At 44.2% G+C, this 21,236-nt stretch overlaps 1 protein-coding gene across 3 annotated transcripts in view; it reads right to left on the bottom strand.

The window, feature by feature from the left end:
• Positions 1-21,236, bottom strand: part of Scaper (S-phase cyclin A associated protein in the ER) — a 178,062-nt gene that overhangs the window by 151,304 nt on the left and 5,522 nt on the right. For all 3 annotated transcript variants that reach the window (XM_048329993.1, XM_048329994.1, XM_048329996.1), the window contains exons 3-8: positions 18,910-19,027; positions 16,906-16,976; positions 14,426-14,620; positions 10,270-10,370; positions 5,177-5,293; positions 3,645-3,805 (exon numbers count right to left, since the gene is read on the bottom strand). In XM_048329993.1, coding sequence (XP_048185950.1) covers positions 3,645-3,805; positions 5,177-5,293; positions 10,270-10,370; positions 14,426-14,620; positions 16,906-16,976; positions 18,910-19,027 — 763 coding nt within the window. The remainder of the gene's footprint in view (positions 1-3,644; positions 3,806-5,176; positions 5,294-10,269; positions 10,371-14,425; positions 14,621-16,905; positions 16,977-18,909; positions 19,028-21,236) is intronic.

Raw genomic sequence — 21,236 nt, 5'->3', positions numbered from 1 at the left:
TCATAACTTTTTAAGTGTTCACTTCTACAGAATTCATTTGATCAAGTTTACACTATAATATCCTCTCTGACTCAATGCATTCTTCAGAAGTATTTCCCAAAATTCAAAAACTTCAGAACTATAGCAATCTTGGGCACTGTCCCTAAGCTTTTGTGCTCAAGGCTCTGCCAGTTGAGCCACAATTCCACTCCACTTCTGATTAGAGATAAGAGTCTCATGGAGTGCCCTACCCAGGCTGGCTCCAAACCATGATCACAGTATCTCAGCCTCCTAAATAGCTAGGATTGCAGGTGTGAGCCACCGGTGACCAGGGAGCAATCTTTTAATTAGGTTATATTAGTTAAACAGGGGAATTCATTAGTACATCTCCATATATGTTTCTTTGTAACTGATTTCTAACTTGGCCGCCTGTGACTAATGACAAACTGATTTCATTCACCTGAAGTCTGCTGAGACTTGTCTATTGGCCTATATGGTTCAATTTTGTAAATTTTCCCTGAGTGTGTAAATGTATCTTTAGATTTACAGCTCAGGCTCTGACAAAGTAACCTATATCAAAATTGGCCCTCTTCCTTGCCAAAAACTACTGTAAACGCAGGATCAAATACATATACAACCAGCTTTGAAGCATTGGAAATAACCAGTGTGGATGAGATTTGAGAAAGACAATTCCTAAATGCAGAAAATGACATCAGGCCAACACTCACCGTGATATTTTATCTCAAGACATGAGGGGTTGGAACTGGGTCCTAGGAGGGAAAAATAAAAACACATTCCTGGTAGGCTGAAACAGACTGGAGTTCAGAGAGTCCAAAACAACTAGGACTTCAGAGAGTGAGGAAGGAAGAGAGAAGAAACCAAACAGTCTGTATTCACTCTCCCCAAAGAGGCCTGACAACCGCTCAGCTTTGCGTACACAAGGCAGGACTCCAAGAACCAGCAGAAAGTGGCAGCTGGGAAGCAAGAAAGCAGAGCAGATCCCAAAGTGACTGTTACAATGCAGGGATGTAGTGGACTCTGCAAATAACCCAAGTTTCAACTGACACCAAGGAATAAAGACAAAACTGCAAGACATCAACCTCAATACAACTTCAAATGGAACACTGACAGGATTAAGATGACCTGCTTATTTTCGATCATCTTACTAGACTGGAAATCCTTTTTAAAATACCGTAAGCTTTTTAAGAATTGTCTCCTATACCTCCAGTTAGAAACAGACAAGGACCAGCAGTTCATGCCTATAATCATGGTTCAAAGCCAGCCTAGGTAGGAAAGTCCACGAGATTTTCATCTCCAATTAACCAGTAAAAAGCTAGAAATGGATGTTATAACCTGAGAGTGAGAAAAATCCAGAGGCACAACTAAAGGTAGAAAGGGGTTTACTTACAAAAGAGCTAGGGCTGGGAATATGGTCTAGTGGCAAGTCTTGCCTCGTATACATGAAACCCTGGGTTCGATTCCTCAGCACCATATATACAGAAATAGAGAAAACGGCCAGAAGTGGCTCTGTGGCTCAAGTGGCAGAGTGCTAGCCTTGAGCAGAAAGAAGCCAGGGACAGTGCTCAAGCCCTGAGTCCAAGCCCCAGGACTGGCCAAAAATAAGCTTTATTTACAAACTAAAACTCAGAACCAGAACAGCCCTCCACCTCCAAATACTGGCCTGCGGCTACCTTATCCTGGGCTAATTACCCAGAACCCAGATCAGCCCTGACCTCTAAACCTCCACTCCCTAACCTCCAAGCCTCTAGAGGAGCCAGCTTCTTTCCATTCCTCCTTCCTGCAGGCCTCTCCGCAGACCTTAAGCCTCAGGCTTTTGGCTCCTCTGAAGGCCAGGCCTCAGGCTTCGGGCTCCTCCCGCAGGTCAGCTCTACTCCGCTCCACTCCTCTGGTAGGCCCCGCCCACTTTCTAAGCTCCTCCCTCCTCTCTTCCTGGGACCTCCAAACAGGCAGCATATATATCCACCCTGGCCCTCTGACACCCCGTCCCCCCTCCAGTCGTGGGGCCCAATTGGAAGTGCCACCTTGGCAAGGAGGCTGGCATGGGGCAGGACTTCCTAGGCAGTCCCTCCCACACTGCTGTAGCTCCAGCAGCGGGATCCAACCATTCCCTAATGCCACGCCCCCTCCTGCGGTTACACAGCAGTGGTGTCACAGGGCAGGGCTTCCCAGCCCACTGGTTATTGCATGGAGCTGTAGATCAAGTGGCAGCTCTTGTAAAAAAGCTCACGAACAGCGCCCAGGCCATGAGTTCAAGCCCTAGGACCAGCACAAAACAAAACAAAAACAGGAAAACTTAATGCTGATGGTTCATGCCTATAATCCTAGCTGCTCAGGAGACTGAGATATGAGGTTCACATTCAAGCCAACCAGGGTAGACAAAGACTCTTATCTCCAATTAATCAGCAAAAAGCTGGAACTGGAAATGTGGCTCAAATAGTAGAGGGCTAGCCTTGAGCAAAAAAAGCCACTGAGAGCATGAGACCCTGAGTTTAAAAGCCAATACCAACACATACACGAAAATTCTGAGACAATAAGAGTATCTCATCCTATCATCAAAAAGGCAAGAAATAAATATTAGGAAAGAAAACAGAGCTCTTACTGTAGAAATGTAAATTATTATGATGAACAGTATGGAGATTCTTCAACAAACTTAAAGCTATCCCATACATTACTGGGTCTATACCCAAAGGAAATGAAATCTTTCTACCAAAAATGTACTTGCATATCCCAAAATATTTATTTTATCATATTCACAATAGTCAAAATATGGAATTAACACAGATGGTTTTTAGTAGATGAACTGATAAAGAAAATGTATAATATTTACACAGTGGAATGTTAGTCATACAAGAATGAAGTTCTGCCACGTGCATCGTGGATGGAAGTGGAGATCATTATGCTAAGTAAAGACACACAGAAAATCAAAAACACATGTCTTCACGCATCCATGGAAAGAAACCAGTTAACCTTGTATAAGAGAATTCCACCAGGCGTAATGGCTCTCTCTGGAGGCAGAAGCAAAGGTTTACAAGTTTAAGGCCACATAGGATACAGTGCCTTCAAGTCAGGTGTCTATGTCTACGTAAGCATATTTAGAATTGTTAAATCTTTTATCTAAGCCAGGCACTGGTAGTCTATGCCTATAATTCTAGAGAAGGATGATATCTAAGGATCACGGTTCAAAGCTAGCCCAGGTAGGAAAGACCCTGGGCTCTTATGTCCAATTAACTGTAATGGTAGAATATCAGCTTTGAGTGAAAAGGATATAAGACAGTGTCAAAGACCTGAGCTCAAGCTCTAGGTCTCTCTCTCTCTCTCTCTCTCACACACACACACTTTTGGCTACACTGTTTAAAAATTTGTTCTGTTGAATTGATCTTTTTAATTGTTAAGAAATATCTACAAAGCCTGTAATCCTATTCAGGAGGCTGAGATCTGATAAGCAAAATTCAAAGCCAAAACAGGTAAGGAAGTCTATGAGACTCTTATCTCCAATTAACCACCCCACAACCAGAAGTGGAGGTATGGCTCAAAGTGGTACAGTGCTAGCCTTGAGTGCAAAAGCTAAGGGAATATACCTAGGCCCAAGTTCAAGCCCCAGTGCCAGCAAAAGAAAAAAAAAAGGTTGGTTGGAAGCCACTTGCCATTCTTGCGGGCAGTCCTCTGCACTGTCACAGGTGGGCAGGGTTGAGCAGGTACAACGTCTGAGGAAGTGGCAGGGCCCGTGTGATGAGCCTTTACCTTGTCAGCCCAACTGACGCCTGTCGGCGCCAGACGTGGGGCGGCCACAGTGCCAGGTGGAACCCTGTAATTATCCACATGTACAAAAGCATTACATTTCAAATTAGCTATGTGTCTATGTCTATGTTTGCAGACTAATCTATTATAGCCATGGAAGCTAATGAGATTCACTTTATCTTGATCTAATGCTTCACTAGTTCTTATGATATGTAACAACGTGTGAGAATAAAGATAATATAGGAGCCATTTAAAAACAGAATTCACAAAGGATGCCAGTGCCTCACACCTATAATCCTAGTAACCCAAGAAGCTGAGATCTGAGGATCACAGTTTGAAGCCAGCCTGGGCAGGAAAGTCTTGGAGACTTTTACCTCCATTAATCTATTACCAAAAAAAAGCTGGCAGTAGAGTTGTGGCTCAAGTGGTAGAGTGCCTTGACAAAAGAAGCTGGGACAGTACCCAGGCCTGAGTTCAAGCCCCAGGACTTGCACTGAAAAAATACATAAAACAATTCATACTGATGAAGATCCATTGTACTGTCGGGCACTGGTGGCTCCCATCTGTGATCCTAGCTACTCAGGAGGCTGAGATCTGAATACAGACGTTGAAGAGACTCTTATCTCTAATTAAGCACAAAATGGCAAAGCGCTAGCCTTGAGCAAGAAAGCTCGGCAACAGAGCCCAAGCCCCAAGTTCAAGTCCTAGTACCAGCACACATACAAAAAAAAAAAGACTCCAACATGTTTTTGGAAATCAAAAAGTCTACACAGAGGGACAGGCTACATACATATCCAAATAGCCCTGGCCAACCAAGTTTCTCCCCCCTAACTTGCAATTGTCAAGGACTGCCCTTAGAACAGCTGGTCCAGTGCCACATGCACTCAACAATCTAAAACACCAAGTGGAGTGCTTCCAGCTGTGGTGAGGATGGGTGTGTGCAGATGGGGCGTCGCTTGACATGAGCGCTTTCCTGAGCCTCAGGAGGAAAGTGTCACGGGTCCCTAGGCATTGGTCGGTTCTTCTTGCCTATGTGATTGTTTAATCAGAATAGGAACAGAGCTTAAAGACCTAGAGGACACCAGCAAAAGCATTGCCAGGTATGTAGTGGGATTCTGAAAGGAGAGAAAGGACTGAATGAGGGTTTTAAGTAACTTGGCAAATATTTCCCAAGTTTACTGAAAAAGACTAATCTGCACATTTGGGAAGTCATAGACTGTAGCATGTGGGTTTGTGTCAATCCCGGTGCCAGATTGAGAATCTAAGCAGAAGCTGGGCAGTGTTCCCAGTCGTCCTCTGAGGTTGCTAAGTGGGTGTTCGCTTAGCACTGGTAGGGGTGGCATTACCCCCCAGGCTGACACCTGAGTGTGGGCAAGCCTGTCAGTCGATAGAAGACAATTTATTGTAATACATAGACTTTTTTTTTTAGTTAGCTCACCCAAAATTTAAGCTTCTCCGGGCACCAGATGGCACACTTATTCTATCTGCTGACGGGCTGGGAATCACATGGCGTCCTGGAGACATCTTCTTAACCTCCCATGCCAGTGATGTCGGTCTGCCAAGTTAAGATATGAAGCTGATTAAATTAGGAAGAAAATGGAAAAGTGACAAACCTTGCCTCTTGGTAGCTGATGAGCAGCTTCTAGAAACAAGGAGAAAGCACAAGTGATACACTGGCTAGGATTTTCCACCCAGGGCCGCAGAGCAACAGAACTCTACCTACCCCCAAAGTTAGATGCACTCGTGAGCTAGGAGTCTCCACACACCCAGCTAAAACCATTAAAAATGCAACAGTAAGCCAGGGGTTGGTGCCTCACTCCTACCGTCCTAGCTACTCAGAAAGCTGAGATCTGAGGATCATGGTCTGAAGCCAGCCTGGGCAGGAAAAGTCCATAAGACTCTCATCTCCAATGAACCACCAAAAAGCTGAAAGTGGCGCTATACCTCAAGTATACGCCAGCCTTGAGCAGAAAAGCTCAGGGACAGCGCCCAGGCCTTGAGTTCAAGCCCTAGAACCAGCAAGGCAACAGTACTCATTCAGGCTATCTTTTTCTGATGTATGTGAGAATTTAGCTTGTGGGAAAAGGATTATAACAAAAAAATGGTGGTAGTAAAATATGGGGAAAATATGAAGTCTCTTCTGCTCCATGGCCCATGAGGGTAGGAGCAAAAACATTTCACGGCTGGGGCACTCAACAGTTCACTGCTATGCCTTCTACCCTGCCCCAAACCAATCCGGTGTCCGGATCCACTCTCTACTGAAACGTGCTCCTTAGCAAAGCCTTCGCCCTTCCTCCGTCCTCAGATCCAGTCCCTCCTCTGCTGATCTCCCGACAGCAACTCTCCATTCTATCTGATGACTGAGACCTTTTTCATTTAAAAAAAAAAATGACTGAACAGGATATTCAGATAAAATTCGATTCAGAACTCTAAAGCAAAGCCGGATGCTGGCAGCTCATCCCTATAATAATCCCAGCTATTCAGGAGGCTGAGATCTGAGGATCGGGGTTCAAAGCCAGCCTGGGCACAAAAATCTGTGAGACTCTTCTACCCTTTATTGGTCAGAAAAAGCCGTAAGTGATGCTCAAGTAGTACAGCATTAGCCTTTTTTTTTTTTTTTGCCAGCACTCTGCCACTTGAGCCACAGCACCACTTCTGGTCATTTTCTATCTATGTGGTGCTGGGGAATCGAACCCAGGGCTTCATGTTTAGGAGGCAAGCACTCTTGCCACTAGGCCATATTCCCAGCCCCTCACTTTTTTTTTGTACCAACCTAGAACCATGATTCTTAAGACCTTCACCCATGCACCACCATGCCCAGCTTTTTTTTTTTTTTTTTTTTGCCAGTCCTGAGGCTTGAACTCAGGGCCTGGGCATCGTTTCTAAGCTTCTTTTGCTCAAAGCTAGCGCTCTATCACTTGAGCCACAGTACCACTTCTGGCTTTTTCTGTGTATACAGTACTGAGGAATCGTGCCCAGGGCTTTGTGCATGCTAGGCAAGCACTCTGCCACTAGGCCATACTCCCAGCCCCCCAAGCTTATTGTTTTCTTGCCAGTCCCAGGGCTTGGACTCAGCTGAGCACTGTCCCTGGCTTCTTTTTGCTCAAGGCTAGCACTCTGCCACTTGAGCCACAGCGCCACTTCCGGTTTTTTGTTTTTCTGTGTATGTGGTGCTGAGAAATGGAACCCAGGGCTTCATGTATGCAAGGCAAGCTCTCTACTGCTAAGCCACATTCCCAGCCCCCCCCCCCACCAGCTTATTTTTAAAGATAAGATTTTAATGATTGTTTTTCTTTTTTGGATGGGGCTTTTCTGAAACCAAATCCTCCTATCCCTGCCTCCTGAATAAGATTACAGGCATGCATCACCACACCTAAACTTTTTCTTTTAGAGTTCACATACTGGTATCTTTGGCTCTCTTTTCCCCCCACTGGATTTTGTATCTTTTTCTCACTTATATAAAGTAGTTTACTACTGCTTCTATTATTACTATCGTGATTACAAGTTTGCTATCACTAGTGTTAAAACAACTTTGCTTGCAATTTAATTTTTTATGTAGACAAACTCATTTTCTTCAAATGAGTAAATCACTATTTTCTTTCACAGCTTCTTCCTTTCTCTTACAAAATCCTCACTAGTACCAAAACTATACAAATGATTATCAATATTTTATTTTAAAATGTACAACTCCAGTTTCTAACCTTTACATCTCAATCTAGCTGAAATAATTTTCATGAATCAACCAAAGAATGTAAGATGAATAGCACCATCTACAGGAAATCTCACGTAGTTTTCTTCTGGGAGCTGCCTCAAGAGGCAAAGAGCTGCTAATAACTAGTTAGGGAGGGAAAAGAGAGAAAGGGGGGAAGAGAAAGAGAGGAGGAGGAGGAGGAGGAAGAGGAGGAGGAAGAGGAGGAAGGGAGGAGGAGGGGGGAGGAGGGGGGAGGAGGGGGGAGGAGGAGGAGGAGGAGGAATAGGAGGAGGGGAGGAGGAGGAGGAGGAATAGGAGGAGGGGAGGAGGAGGAGGAGGAATAGGAGGAGGAGGAGGAATAGGAGGAGGAGGAGGAATAGGAGGAGGAGGAGGAGCAGGAAGAGGAGGAAGAGGAAGAGGAGGAGGAAGAGGAGGAGGAGGAAGAGGAGGAGGAGGAAGAGGAGGAAGAGGAGGAAGAGGAGGAAGAGGAAGAGGAGGAGGAAGAGGAGGAGGAGGAGGAGGGGAGGAGGAGGAAGAGGAAGAGGAGGAGGAGGAATAGGAGGAGGAGGAAGAGGAGGAAGAGGAAGAGGAGGAAGAGGAGGAGGAGGAGGAAGAGGAGGAGGAGGAGGAAGAGGAGGAAGAGGAGAAAGAGGAGGAAGAGGAAGAGGAAGAGGAGGAGGAGGAGGAAGAGGAGGAGGAGGAAGAGGAGGAGGAGGAAGAGGAGAAGGAGGAAGAGGAGGAGGAGGAGGAGGAGAGGAGGAGGAATAGGAGGAGGAGGAAGAGGAGGAAAAGGAGGAGGAGGAAGAGGAAGAGGAGGAGGAAGAGGAAGAGGAAGAGGAGGAGGAGGAGGAAGAAGAGGAGGAAGAGGAGGAGGAGGAGGAAGAAGAGGAGGAGGAGGAGGAGGAGGAGGAGGAGGAGGAGGAGGAGGAGGAGGAGGACGACGACGACGACGACGACGACGACGACGACAGCCCTGGGACCCGTGGCTCATACCTGTAATCCTAGCTACTTAAAGAGTCCAAGTTCTGAGGATCAAGGTTTGAAGCCAGCCTGAGCAAGAAAGTATGGAAGACTCTTATCTCCAATTAACTCCCTCTCCCTGCAAAAAGAAAGCCAGAAGTGGAACTGTCCAACAGAGTGCAGGAACGCTCCCCGGCCCCCTCACCTATGACCAAAAGGTGGGGTGAAACTGCTGGGCACAAAGACACCAAGGCCTCAGCCGCCCATGGACCATGGAAGACACACAAAATCACCAAAATACAAGAAAAGTTCTTACCATGAAGAATAAAAGGGCTGGGAATACGGCCTAGTGGTACAGTGCTCGCCTGGTATACACAAAGCCCTGGGTTCGATTCCCCAGCACCACATAGGTAGAAAACGGCCAGAAGTGGCGCTGTGGCTCAAGTGGCAGAGTGCTAGCCTTGAGCAAAAAGAAGCCAGGGACAGTGCTCAGGCCCTGAGTCCAAGGCCCAGGGCTGGCAAAAAAATAAAAATAAATTAAAGCATCACAGTGTAGTAGCTGAGCTGCTTTGGATTTGCTTTCCCAAGGAAAGAGCTCTCCTGCATTTGTCCCTTGGGTTTGCCCTCTTGGTTCTCTGGTTCCCAATATATTAAATGGTTTTTTTGGTGCTGGTCTTGGGCCTTGAATTCAGGGCCTGGGCAGTCCCTGGGCTTCTTTTTGGCTCAAGGCTAGCACTCTGCCACTTGAGACACATCCACTTTTGGCTTTTGTCGCTGCTTAATTGGAGAGAACAATCTCACAGACTTTCCTGCCTGGGCTGACTTCAAACTAAGTAAGATCCAGGATTACCGGCAGGAGCCACTGGTGCCTGGTTAAGGTTGATTTTAGTTTTTGTTTTGATTGTTTTGTCTAAAGTATAAGCACTCCATTCATGAGGGTACCACCCTTAAGATTCAATCCCCGCTGAAAAGCCCCATACCTCTCTATGCTAGCTCATCAGTAAATTTCAATGGATGAACTCAGGAAAGTTACATTCGTGCCACAGCAGGCACTACACTTCATGAGACCAGGACTTTGTCCTTGTCACAAGTCTCAGCAGAGGTAATTATGCAGATAGGTAATTGTGCAGACCCTTACTGAACCTTTCTGAGAGAATGATATCTCTCATTATTCCCCAACCAAAATACATCAGGTTTCCTATTATCTTCTATGGTGGAAAGACACCTTTTCCTACGTTACTCTTTTATCAAACCTATTATGCTTGCTTTGGCTGTCTTGATTTATTTCTTTTATCTGAAAGGCCAGCACTATGGGACTTGAACTCAGGGCCTGGGTGCAGAGTCTGTGCACAAGGCTACCACTCTAACACTTAAGCCACAGCTCCACTTTTTTGATAGTTGACTGGAGATAAGAGTCTCACAGACCTTCCTTCCTGGACTGGCTTTGAACTTCAATCCTCAGATCGCAGCCTCTTGAGTAGCTGGGATGACAGGCACGAGCCACTGGCATCTGGCAAGGCCAGCACATTTTGATTGCAAAACCCATCACATGTGTCCTATCTTCCATGAGAGCTTTCCTGATCTGTCATCCAAAAGAGATGTTCCTCTCTGCACACTCATGAGCTTTAGGTTCAAATCAATCTGTTGCAGCATAACACCCTAAAACCAACTTTACAACGTGTTATACACAGTAATTATAACTTCTTTATGGAATGATGGACCTTACATTAGCAGGAGCCCAATAAATATTTACTACTGACCCAAGTGATAAACGTAGTACCCAACTTTCAGATTTTGACAGGCTTTTTGTCAGTGAGGTCAAGTCTGTTGTTGATTTCAACGACTGCTAGGGAACTGCTGGTTATCATGGAGTTTATTACCTGCTTTGGGCATCTGTCTTCTCTAGCTTTTCCTGGAGTTGAATCCAGTCAATCAGTGCTTTGAAATCTCTCACATAGTAATCCAGCATCATCAATACCTCCTAAGTTAAACAAAAAACAATTTCCACTGAGAATAAAAAGTTTTAAGAAAAAAATTAATACAAATTAACATTTTTTTACACTAAACTCACTAAAGATATATAACTAATTTGATCTAGTTGTTTTGTTTTGCTAGTCCTGGGGCTTGAACTCAGGGCCTGGGCACTGTCCCTGAGCTTCTTTTGCTCAAGGCTAGCACTTGAGCCACAGCCCCTACCACTTGGGCCACAGCACCACTTCCGTCTTTTTCTGTTTATATGATACTGAGGAATCAGACCCAGGGCTTCATCCATGCAAGCATTCTACCACTAAGCCACATTCCCAGCCCAGTGATCTAGTTTTCTTTCCATTCTCAATGTTTGGTAGGATAAGTACATGAAGTTCGAGTTTAAAGAAATGGCACTGACATGCTTTCTCAAGACCTCCCTGAGCCGGGCATGGGTGCTCACTCCTGTAATCCTGGCTACTCAGGAGGCTGAGATCTGAGGATCTTTGTTCAAAGCCAGGCTGGGCAGGACTCATCTCCAATTAACTCCTAGAAAACGAAGTAGCGATGTGGCTCAAAATGGTTGAGCTCTAGCCTTGAGTGAAAGAGCTCAGGGACAGTGTCCAGGCCCTGAGTTCAAGTGCCACAACTAACAACAACAACAAAAAAGACCTCCCTGAATCACAATCTTTCTCATCTAATAGTGAAGATGACACACAGAAACGTGTAGAAAGCATACAAATACAAATAATTACCACAAAGAAACAAAACATGTAAATACCCCAAATACACAAAACAGAAAGAGATCAAATGACTGCAAAGACTCTTGTAAATCTCCCAGTAGCTCAGGAGTTGGGATCAGGAGGATCAAGTTTCCAGGCTGACTAGGGCACAAACGTCCCAAAGACCTCCGTCTCAAACAATAAAAAGCGAGGCACATGCCTGTCAGCAAAGTGGGAAATACAGGATGGCAGTCTAGTCCAAGCATAAAAGTGAGACCCTATTCAAAAAAGCAAAATGCACTGAGAAAGTGGCTCAAGTGGCAGAGTACCTGCCTGGCAGGCACAATAACCCTAAGTAGTTCAACCTCAGTACTAAAAACAAAAAAAAATCCAGGCTGGTGAGAGTATAAAGCGAGACCCTATCTCAACATTAACCAATGAAGGGCTAAAAAGGCCAGCCAAGAACCTAAGTTCATACCTCCAGTACCACCAAAATCAACTGCTAGTGTGACTGTGTAAGTTAAGTACTATTCCATGGGCCACAGCTGTCAGGTACATGCATAAGACATAAGACGAAGAAACTTGAACTGCAATCCTCCCATCTCACCTCACCCTAAAGACACATCAGGCTCATTTTACCACAGAGCATTTTCCAAGACTTTCAGAAAACACTGGCCAGTTTTAAGTGTGACCCCTTGCATAACAAATAATTACTTTTTCACAGCTACTGCAGAATCAGCAGCAAAGACCACCACAAAGGAGTAGGTATACTTTAGGCATAAGACCCAGAACTACTAATGTATGCTAAAGTTATTCATAAATGAAATAATATTAATACCACGACTTGTCACAAAAATTATATTCTGAGCCAGACACCAGTGGCTCACACCTGCAATCCAAGCTACTCAGAAGAAGGCTGAAATCTGGAAGCTCGAGGTTCAAGGCCAGCCTAAGAAGAAACATCATCTAGACTCCATCCTCAAAACAACCAGCAGAAAGCCAGGCTGGAAGCATGGCTCAAGTGGTAGAATGTCATCCCAGCAGCAAAACCCTGAGTTAATTTTTTAAGTTATGTTCTACCTTAAAAATACTCTGAACAAAGAAGTATTTGTGTTTGGTGTTTTTTTGTTTTTTTTTTTTCCTTTCAATGGTGATCCCTGGTGCCAAATCACTGGTAATAAAAATCTTATACAATCAGGAAAAGGACAAATTAAAAACTTAGCTTCCTTCTCTCAATTCTAGTAATAGAATTCAAATGGTCTAATTCAATTCATTCAACTTAAACCACGTACATGAGGGCACAGATAGACTTAATTTAGAATAATTTATTCTGGAAATTGTCAACTGATTTCCCTTCTTGCTTTAAAAAAATAAAACACTGTAAGGAGTCTATAAGCAGCTCTGCTTCTGATACTAACTGGCACAGAGAAAGTGCATGGGGTGGTTTGAACGGCCTATTTTAAGGAATGTTTATGATCAGCTCTGTAGCAGGCAGCCGTAATCTGAGCCGGGGCTGAGGAACAGGGGAATACAAACAAGACAAGCAGCTGGGGGAACCCGGCAGTCACTGATGCAAATCTTTCTTCTAAAGTGAGGAAGGCCATTTTGTCAAGCAGGATGGAAGAGAACAAAAGTGCCTCTGAAAGGAATGGTACAGGCATTCAGATAACTGCATAGAGATGTACAGCTACAATTACCAATTCGTTTACCAATTGGCTGCAACGGATTCGATTAGTTTGTAATTAATTCTAGTTACTGGCGTGGAGAGCAGGATGCTTGGCGCCATCCCTTTGTCCTGTCGATACCCAATACTGGCGCACAGGCCCTAGGGCCCAACACATCAATATGGCCCTGCCACTCAGCTCAGCAATGGGCGCAGTGCTGGGCCCGTGCTGACGGAGGGGTGGAGACGTGTGCCCTGTGATAAGTCACAAAGGGGAACTGCAGGAAAAGAAAATTATAAAAAGTACTAATGGGGCTGGGAAAATGGCTTAGTGGTAGAGTGCTCGCCTTGTATTCATGAAGCCGTGGGTTCAATTCCTCAGCACCACATACACAGAAAGCCAGAAGTGGCGCTGCGGGTCAAGCGGCAGAATGCTAGCCTGGAACAAAAGAAGCCAGGGACAGTGCTCAAGCCCCGAGTTCAAGGCCCAGGACTGGCAAAAAAAAAAAAAAAAGCACTACTGTATGCCAGTACTTGAACTCGGGGCCTGGGCACTGTCCCTTAGCTGACTCACTCCAGGCTTTCACTCTACCACCTAAGCTACAATTCTACTTTTGATGTTTGTGGTGGTTAATTGAAGATCAAGAGTCTCATGGACCTTCCTGCCTAAACTGGCTTGGAACCTCGGTCCTCGGATCTCATCCTCATGAGCAGCTGGGATTACAAGCATGAGCCACCAACACTCAAAACAAATGTCTACCAACGCTTTCACAGAATATAAAAGGACATAGAAGTGGCACTGTGGTTCAAGTGGTAGAGCGCTAGCCTTGAGCTAAAGAGCTCAGGGACAGTGCCCAGGCCCAGAGTTCAAGCCCCATGACTGACAAAAAAAAAAAAAAAGACAGAATATGAAGACATAATTAAATGAGACCCCCCCCCCAAAAGCATTCTTTAAATCCAAAAATAGGCATGTTAATTTTAGTGTAAGGATCAAAGGAGCCAAGTACCAGTGGCTCACAACTGTAATCCGGATACTCAGGAGGCGGAGATCTGAGGATCACAGTTCAAAGCTAGTCCAGGCAGGAAAGTCCCCATGAGACTTTTATTCCAATTAACCACCAGAAAACCAAAAGTGGCGCTGCGGCTCAAATTGGTAGAGTGCTAGCCTTGAGTACAAGAGATCGGGGACAACAGCCAGGCCCTAAGTTCAAGCCCCATGACCCACAAAAAAAAAAAAAAAAAAAAAAAAAAAAGGACCAAAGGAACCATTTCTCTTAACAGTGATAAAATAAAAATAAAAGGCATATAAGAGCTAGGTGCTGGTGGGCCACACCTGTAAATCCTAGCCCTTAGGAGGCTACTCAGGAGGCTGAGAGCTGAGGATGCCAGTTCAAAGCCAGTCCGAGCAACAAAGTGGCAGTGAGACTCTTATCTCCAATTAACCACTCAAAAACCAGAAGTGGTGCTGTAGGTCAAGTAGCAGAGCTCTAGCCTTGAGCACAAAGAGGTTCAGAGACACCATTCAGGACCATTCAGGACTCTAGTTCAAGCCCACAACTGACAAAAAAAAAAGAGAGAGAGAGAGAGATGACTTATTAAAACAAAGTGAGAGAAATGATCAAGTCAGACATAGCAAAATTCAAGCACCTAACTTGAAGTGGATTACAAGTCCAGAACAGCCTTTACCTTGCATTCCACCACACTCTGATCTGATTCACAAGTCACATAGATTTCATCTACAGCCCGGCGAAGATTGTCAAAAAGGAATGCCCAGTAGCGAGCTCGCAGATCAATTTTCCGAGGATGCCTGGCTTTGGTGGGGCTTTTGTCAAAGTGTTTATCTCCAGTGGTGGATGATATTTTACAGTCTACTGCAGTATTCTGGTGAGATAAAACATATAAGAAAAAAAAGAAAAAACAGATCAAATGATGAAAGGGGTGACACTAATCAAGATTCACTATATTCATATCCTACTTCATTGAATGGCAACTTCTTTGTACAATTCAAGATATAAAATTAAATTTTAAAAGTTTGAAAGATTGAAAGAAGATGGACATCTGTAATCCTAATCAGGAGGCTGAGATCTAAAAATCCTGCTTTGAAGAAAGCCTGAACAGGAAACTGTATGAGACTCTTATCTCCAATAAACTACTCAGAAAAAGCCAGAGTGGAGGTGTGGCTCAAGTGTTAGAGCACTCGCCAAAGAAGCTCAGAGACAGCACCCAGGCCCAGAGTGCATGCCCCAGGAATGGGAAAAAAAAAAAAAAGATCAAAAGAAAGGCTTCTAGAGATTAGATTTTTTTGTACCAATCACATTTCTCAACATAAATACTTAAAGATTTTTCTCAGCTTACATCATGCTTGACTTCATCAAAACAAATTCTTGCCTTAAACCCCAATGCAAAAGCATCACAATATCAAGAAAAAAATACCACAAAAAAGAAATTATCACAAAGGGACTAACAAATATGGAATGTATAGCAGAAAGGCCTAAAGTATATACTTTAAGATAAACTGGGGCTGGGGATATGGCCTAGTGGCAAGAGAGCTTGCCTCGTTATACATGAGGCCCTGGGTTCAATTCCCCAGCACCACATATACAGAAAACGGCCAGAAGTGGTGCTGTGGCTCAAGTGGCAGAGTGCTAGCCTTGAGCAAAAAGAAGCCAGGGACAGTGCTCAGGCCCTGAGTCCAAGGCCCAGGACTGGCCAAAAAAAAAAAAAAAAAGATAAACTGACAGCCTGGTTCAGTGATTAACATGCTTCATGACCTCTCTCTGACTCAGTTTCTTTTGTGGATGCCAGTACTGGGACTTGATCTCAGGGCCTAGTATTGTCCCTTTGTTTTTCACTTAAGGCTGGTACTCTACCACTTGAACCACAGCTCTACTTCTGGGCTTTTTGGTGGTTAATTGGGAAGAGCCGAGCTGGGATGTAGCTCAGTGGCAAAGCGCTTGCCTAGCAAGTGCTACATCCTGGGTTCGATCCCCAGTACCAAAAAAGAGAAGACAAAAAAAAAAAAAAAAAAACTGTGGGAAGAGCCTCATGAACTTTCCGGCCCAAGCTGGCTTTAAACCACAGTCCTCAGATCTATCTCACTCAGTCTTCTGAGGAGGTAGGATGACAGACAGGCCTCAGCCACCATGCTTGGCTCTCAGGGTTTTTTGCTCTTATAAGAGGACAGTGACAATGTCTACACAAAAGGGTAAATAGAAAAATAAAAATCAAGTTAATATTTATAAAGTACTTAAAACTAGGCAGTGACGACAATATGGACATTTGTTAAATTTAAAAACTAGGGCTGGGAATGTGGCCTAGTGGTAGAGTGCTTGCCTGGTATACATGAAGCCCTGGGTTCAATTCCTCAGCACCACATATACAGAAAAAGCCAGAAGTGGTGCTGTGGCTCAAGTGATAGTGCTAGCCCTGAGCAAAACGAAGCCAGTAACAGTGCTCAGGCCCTGAGTCCAAGGCCCAGGACTGGCAAAAAATTAAAAACTATACATTGCCATGTGGTAATGGCTCATGCCACACCTGTAATCCTAGCTACTCAGGACGCTGAGATCTGAGGATCACAGTTCAAAGCCAGCCTGGGCAGGAAAGTCTGTGAGACACATCTCCAATTCATCACCAAAAGTCATAAGTGAAGCTGTGGCTCAAAGTGGTAGAGCACTAGTCTTGAGCAGTAAAGCTCAGGAATAGTGGCCAGGCCCTGAGATCAAGTCACAGGACCGGCACCAAAATAAATAAATAAATAGCGTGTGTGTGTGTGTGTGTGTGTGTGTGTGTGTGTATTTACATAAATAAGATATACAATTCCCAAACCATGAAATGTGTTTCTGCATTTTTTGGTGGTGGTGGTACTGGGGCTTGACCTCAGGGTCCCATGCTTGCTAAGCAGGGGGGTGCTACCTACCACTTAAGCCATGCCTCCAGTCCATTATTTTATGTTGGTTACTTTCAAGATAGGATCTCAATTTATGCTGAGTGATGGAGAAACTTTATACCCAGGCTGACCTTGAACCATAATCCACTATCTCCACCTCCCAAATATCGAGGATTACACGTTTTAGCTACCATGCCTGTGCCTAAAATAGCATTTTTATCATTTATAATAAACTCAGGAATTAAAATTAAGAACATGTGAAAACCAGTATAGGATGTACCTGTTTAGCAGTTTTATGAGCACCTTGAACGGTCCGCTTAGATTTTGCACCTGTTTGACATTTAGGTTTTCCTTTGAGGCAAGAGAAGAAATAGACAATAGAAAATTAAGCTCTTTTTGATGATATAACGCTAAAATTATGCAAATCACTCAGACATCCTAGCATGCAATTTTCAGCCATCCAGAGATTCCAGAACAGTATAATCTACTCCTGGTAAATGTGAACTATTGATAAAGAAAAAAAGGGAGGGCTGGGAATGTGCCTTAGTGGTAGGGTGCTTGTCTAGCATGCATGAAGCCCTGGGTTCCATTCCTCAGTACCACATAAACAGGAAAAAGCCAGAAGGGGTGCTGAGGCTCAAGTGGTAGAGTGCTAGCCTTGAATAAAAGAAGCTCAGGGACAGCACCTAGGCTCTGAGTTCAAGCCTCAGGACTGAGGGGGGAAAAAAAATTCTCTGTCTCCAGAAACTGCTTCTACTGAATGGCTTAGAACAAGAATGACTCAATTTACCAAATAAATCAGATTAAAAACAGTCAAATTAGTTACTTTTCAATCTACAAAAAGGTCTGGAAAATACTTCCTGAAATTCCACATTTTATTTCAACAATAAAATTAAGACTGTATCTTAAAACCTAGTATTCAAGCTAGGTGCCCATGGCTCACACCTGTAACCGTACTACCCTGGAGGTTGAGAGCAGGCCAAAAGCTCTCAAGACCCCTTCTCAACCCGTAGCTGGGTGCAGCGGTGCGCGCCTGGCATGCTAACCTCTGCAGGAGGCTGAGATATGGAGGATCATGGTTCCAGGCCAGCCCAGCAGAAAAGTCCATGAGACTCCTCAACAGAGGAAAGATTCAACCATGTACAGGTGTGTCGCGCCAGCAACTCAATAAACCCAAAACAGGTGGAGCACAGTACAAGCACACACCTGAGCGGATGCCAAAACCTACCTTAAATATAACCAGTAAAAACCAGAGCTTGAGGTATGGCTCAGTGGTAGAGTACCTGCTTACCAAGTGTGAGACTCTGTGTTCAAAACCTAGTCTCACACACACACACACACACACACACACACACAATTTGGACTACAGTCTCTGATTTTTAAAATACAGTTTCTTTTGAACATGGGAGGTTTGGGCCAGGCATTTGATGGTTCACACTTGTCATCTACTCAGGAGACTGAAATCTGAGGATGGTTCAAAGCCAGCCTGGGCAGGAAAGTCTGTGAGACTCTTATCTCCAGTGAACCAGCAAAAAAAATCCAGAAGTGGAGCTGTGACTCAAATGGCAGAGCACCAGCCTTGAGCACAATTGCTCAGGCCCTGAGTTCAAGCCCCAGGACCAAGGAGGGGGGGAGGGAATGTAAGAAAGATGCCTCTGGTAGAAAAAATACAAACCTCCCATTTTCTTCCTCTCTCTTTCTTCTACCTTCCTTCCTTCCTTCCTTCCTTCCTTCCTTCCTTCCTTTCTTTCTTTCTTTCTTTCTTCCTTCCTTCCTTCCTTTCTTTCTGTCTGTCTGTCTGTCCTGGTTCTGGGGTTTGAACTCAGGGCCTGGGCACTGTCTCTAAGCTTCTGTGCTCAAGGCTAATGCTCTACCACTTCCAGTTTTCTGGTGGTTAACTGGAGATAAGTCTCACAGACTTTCCTGCCCAGGCTGGTTTTGAACTGTGACCCTCTGATCTCAGCCTCCTGAGTAGCTAGGATTACAGGCATGAGCCACTGGCACCTGACTCTAATACAAAATTTTATCTTACATGTATTTGCCAAAGAGTTCTAATTTTGAATGATCAGTTTGCCATTTCTTTACTCTTTAGAACTAAACATATCCTTCTAATCTGTCTTGTTTTGTTAAGCTAGGGCCTTATTTTATGTTACCCAGGCTAGCCTTGAATTTCTAGAGATGTGCCTGTGTTAGCCTCCCAAGTAGCTGGAACTATAGGCATGTGCCATCAAGCTTGGCTATGGTTCTAATCTTCAACAAAGATGCGACTACTTTTAATACATACCATCATCATCTTTGCTCTCCAGGGGGACGCTCCAAGCTATTAGGTTTCTTGCTGTACGACCCTCCTCTGCAACTATTCTTCTTACTTTGTCATGACTATTGGAGCGCTGGAACGAAGCCTATGCATAAAAAGAGAGTATCTATTATTAGGCATCAGTCAACATGCAGAATATATTTAACAAATTCATAATTTCCCACATTTACTCAGAGAGCAAACACTTAAATTTGTTTGAGATTTTAAAAGTGGTCAAACCACAAAAACAACTAGGCCACAAGTCTTAGGGATACAAAGACTACATTTACAACATTCACAGACAGTGCAAAGTTCGAAAGGTGTGCACCCGTCAGCATGGTACGAGCCACCAGCGCCCAGCTCTAATCACTCCTAAGACATCAATTCTTAGAAAAGGCCAGTAGTGATAGCTGCAACAGGATAGTTTTTAACATTTTAACCTAAGTATCAGGGTTTGAAATGAGGTTCTACTACTGCTACCTATCGTGTTTCTATCCAAAGTCAGAGTGCGCCATCTAGTGCTCACAGACGTGCAGTATATACTACACGCTTCCACTGAGCAATAATCAGCCATCCTGGGGGAAGGCGTCCAAGTTCAAACCTGAGGCAAACACTCAAAGCAAATAATCAAGAGGAGCTTTTCTCTTTTAAAGAAAAAGAAATCTAAATATTTTATCCTAACCACTTTTCTCATACATTTGTGCCTCCACAAAACTTTTCTACTTCATGCAGGGCGCTGGTAGCTCACACCTGTAATCCTAGCTACTTAGGAGGCCGAGACCTGAGGACTGTGGTCCAAAGCCAGCCCGGAGAAGACAAATCCAAGTGACTCCTTTTTTTGTTTGTTTGTTTTTTGCCAGTCCTGGGGCTTGAGCTCAGGGCCTGAGCACTGTCCCTGGCTTCCTTTTGTTCATGCATGCTAGACAAGCACTCTACCACTAAGCTACATTCCCAGGCCCAAGTGACTCTTAATGTCCACTTTGCCACCAAAAAGCCAGAAGTAGAGTGCAGCTCAAGTGGCAGAGAGCCAGCCTAAGTGAAAGGAACTAAGGGACAGGTTGAGTTCAAGCTCCAATACCGATACCAAAAAAATAAAAATAACTACTACACGTTATAGGCACAAAGAAACAAGACTGTGGTCGAATAGACAATGCAGCCTGAGGGAGTAGATCACTTGAGCTGAGAAGTTTCAAGGCTTTGCATTTAAAAAAAAGAAAAAGGGGCTGGGGATATGGCCTAGTGGCAAGAGAGCTTGCCTCGTATACATGAGGCCCTGGGTTCGATTCCCCAGCACCACATATACAGAAAACGGCCAGAGTGGCGCTGTGGCTCAAGTGGCAGAGTGCTAGCCTTGAGCAAAAAGGAAGCCAGGGACAGTGTTCAGGCCCTGAGTCCAAGGCCCAGGACTGGTCAAATAAATACATAAATAAATATAAAAATTTATACTATAAAATTAAATGACTGAAAACTTAGTAGTATACCCACAAATGATTGAAAAATGGAGTTATCAAAGATTTTAAATTGTAATTAAAATGACCTGACAAATAAAAAGACTTAAATTTTCCATAGAGAACTAAAATCCTAAAAGGAACCAAACAGAAGTTTTAAAACTAAAGCAAGGCACTGGTGGCTCATGCCTGCAATCCTAGCTAATCAGAAAATGAGACCCAAGGATTGAAGTTCAAAGCCAATCCAGACAGGAAACTCCGTGAGACCCTTATCTCCAATTAACCACCAGAAAACTGGAAGTGGCCCTATGGCTCAAAGTGGCAGAGCATTAGCCTTCAGCAGATAAGCTCAGGAATAATGTCCAGATCTGAGTTCAAGCCCCACAACTGACAAATAGACCAGGAACAAAAAAGAAGAAGAAGAAGAAGAAAGAAGTTAGAAAACTGGCCAGGCTCATGCCTGTCATCCTAGCTACTCAGGAGGCTGAGATCTAAAGATCTCAGTATGAAGCTAGTTTAGGCAGACAAATCTGTGAGACTCTTATCTCCAATTAACCTCCAGAGTGGAGATGTGGCTCAAGTAGTAGAGCAAGAGCCATAAGCAATAAAGCCAATCACTAGGCCCTGAGTTCAAGCCCAGAATTGGTACATAATAGATGTCTATGAACATTAGATTTCCAGACTTTCATAGCTAAATTGTGGTCATAGGAGAGGATGAAAAACTGAAGTATTCAGGGATTGCACAGTATGTTGACTTCAAATACTCTCCAATAATTCAGAGACTGACCAAAGATCCTCACTGTAGAAAATTCTTAGAACGTAGAACATGATCTCAAATGACCAAGAAAAATCAGAATCTTGGCACTA

This window comes from Perognathus longimembris, chromosome 20 (genome assembly GCF_023159225.1).
Source record: "Perognathus longimembris pacificus isolate PPM17 chromosome 20, ASM2315922v1, whole genome shotgun sequence".
NCBI lineage: Eukaryota > Metazoa > Chordata > Mammalia > Rodentia > Heteromyidae > Perognathus > Perognathus longimembris.
The sequence above is the reverse complement of the archived record's forward strand: the minus strand, read 5'-3'. Positions and strand labels throughout refer to the sequence as shown.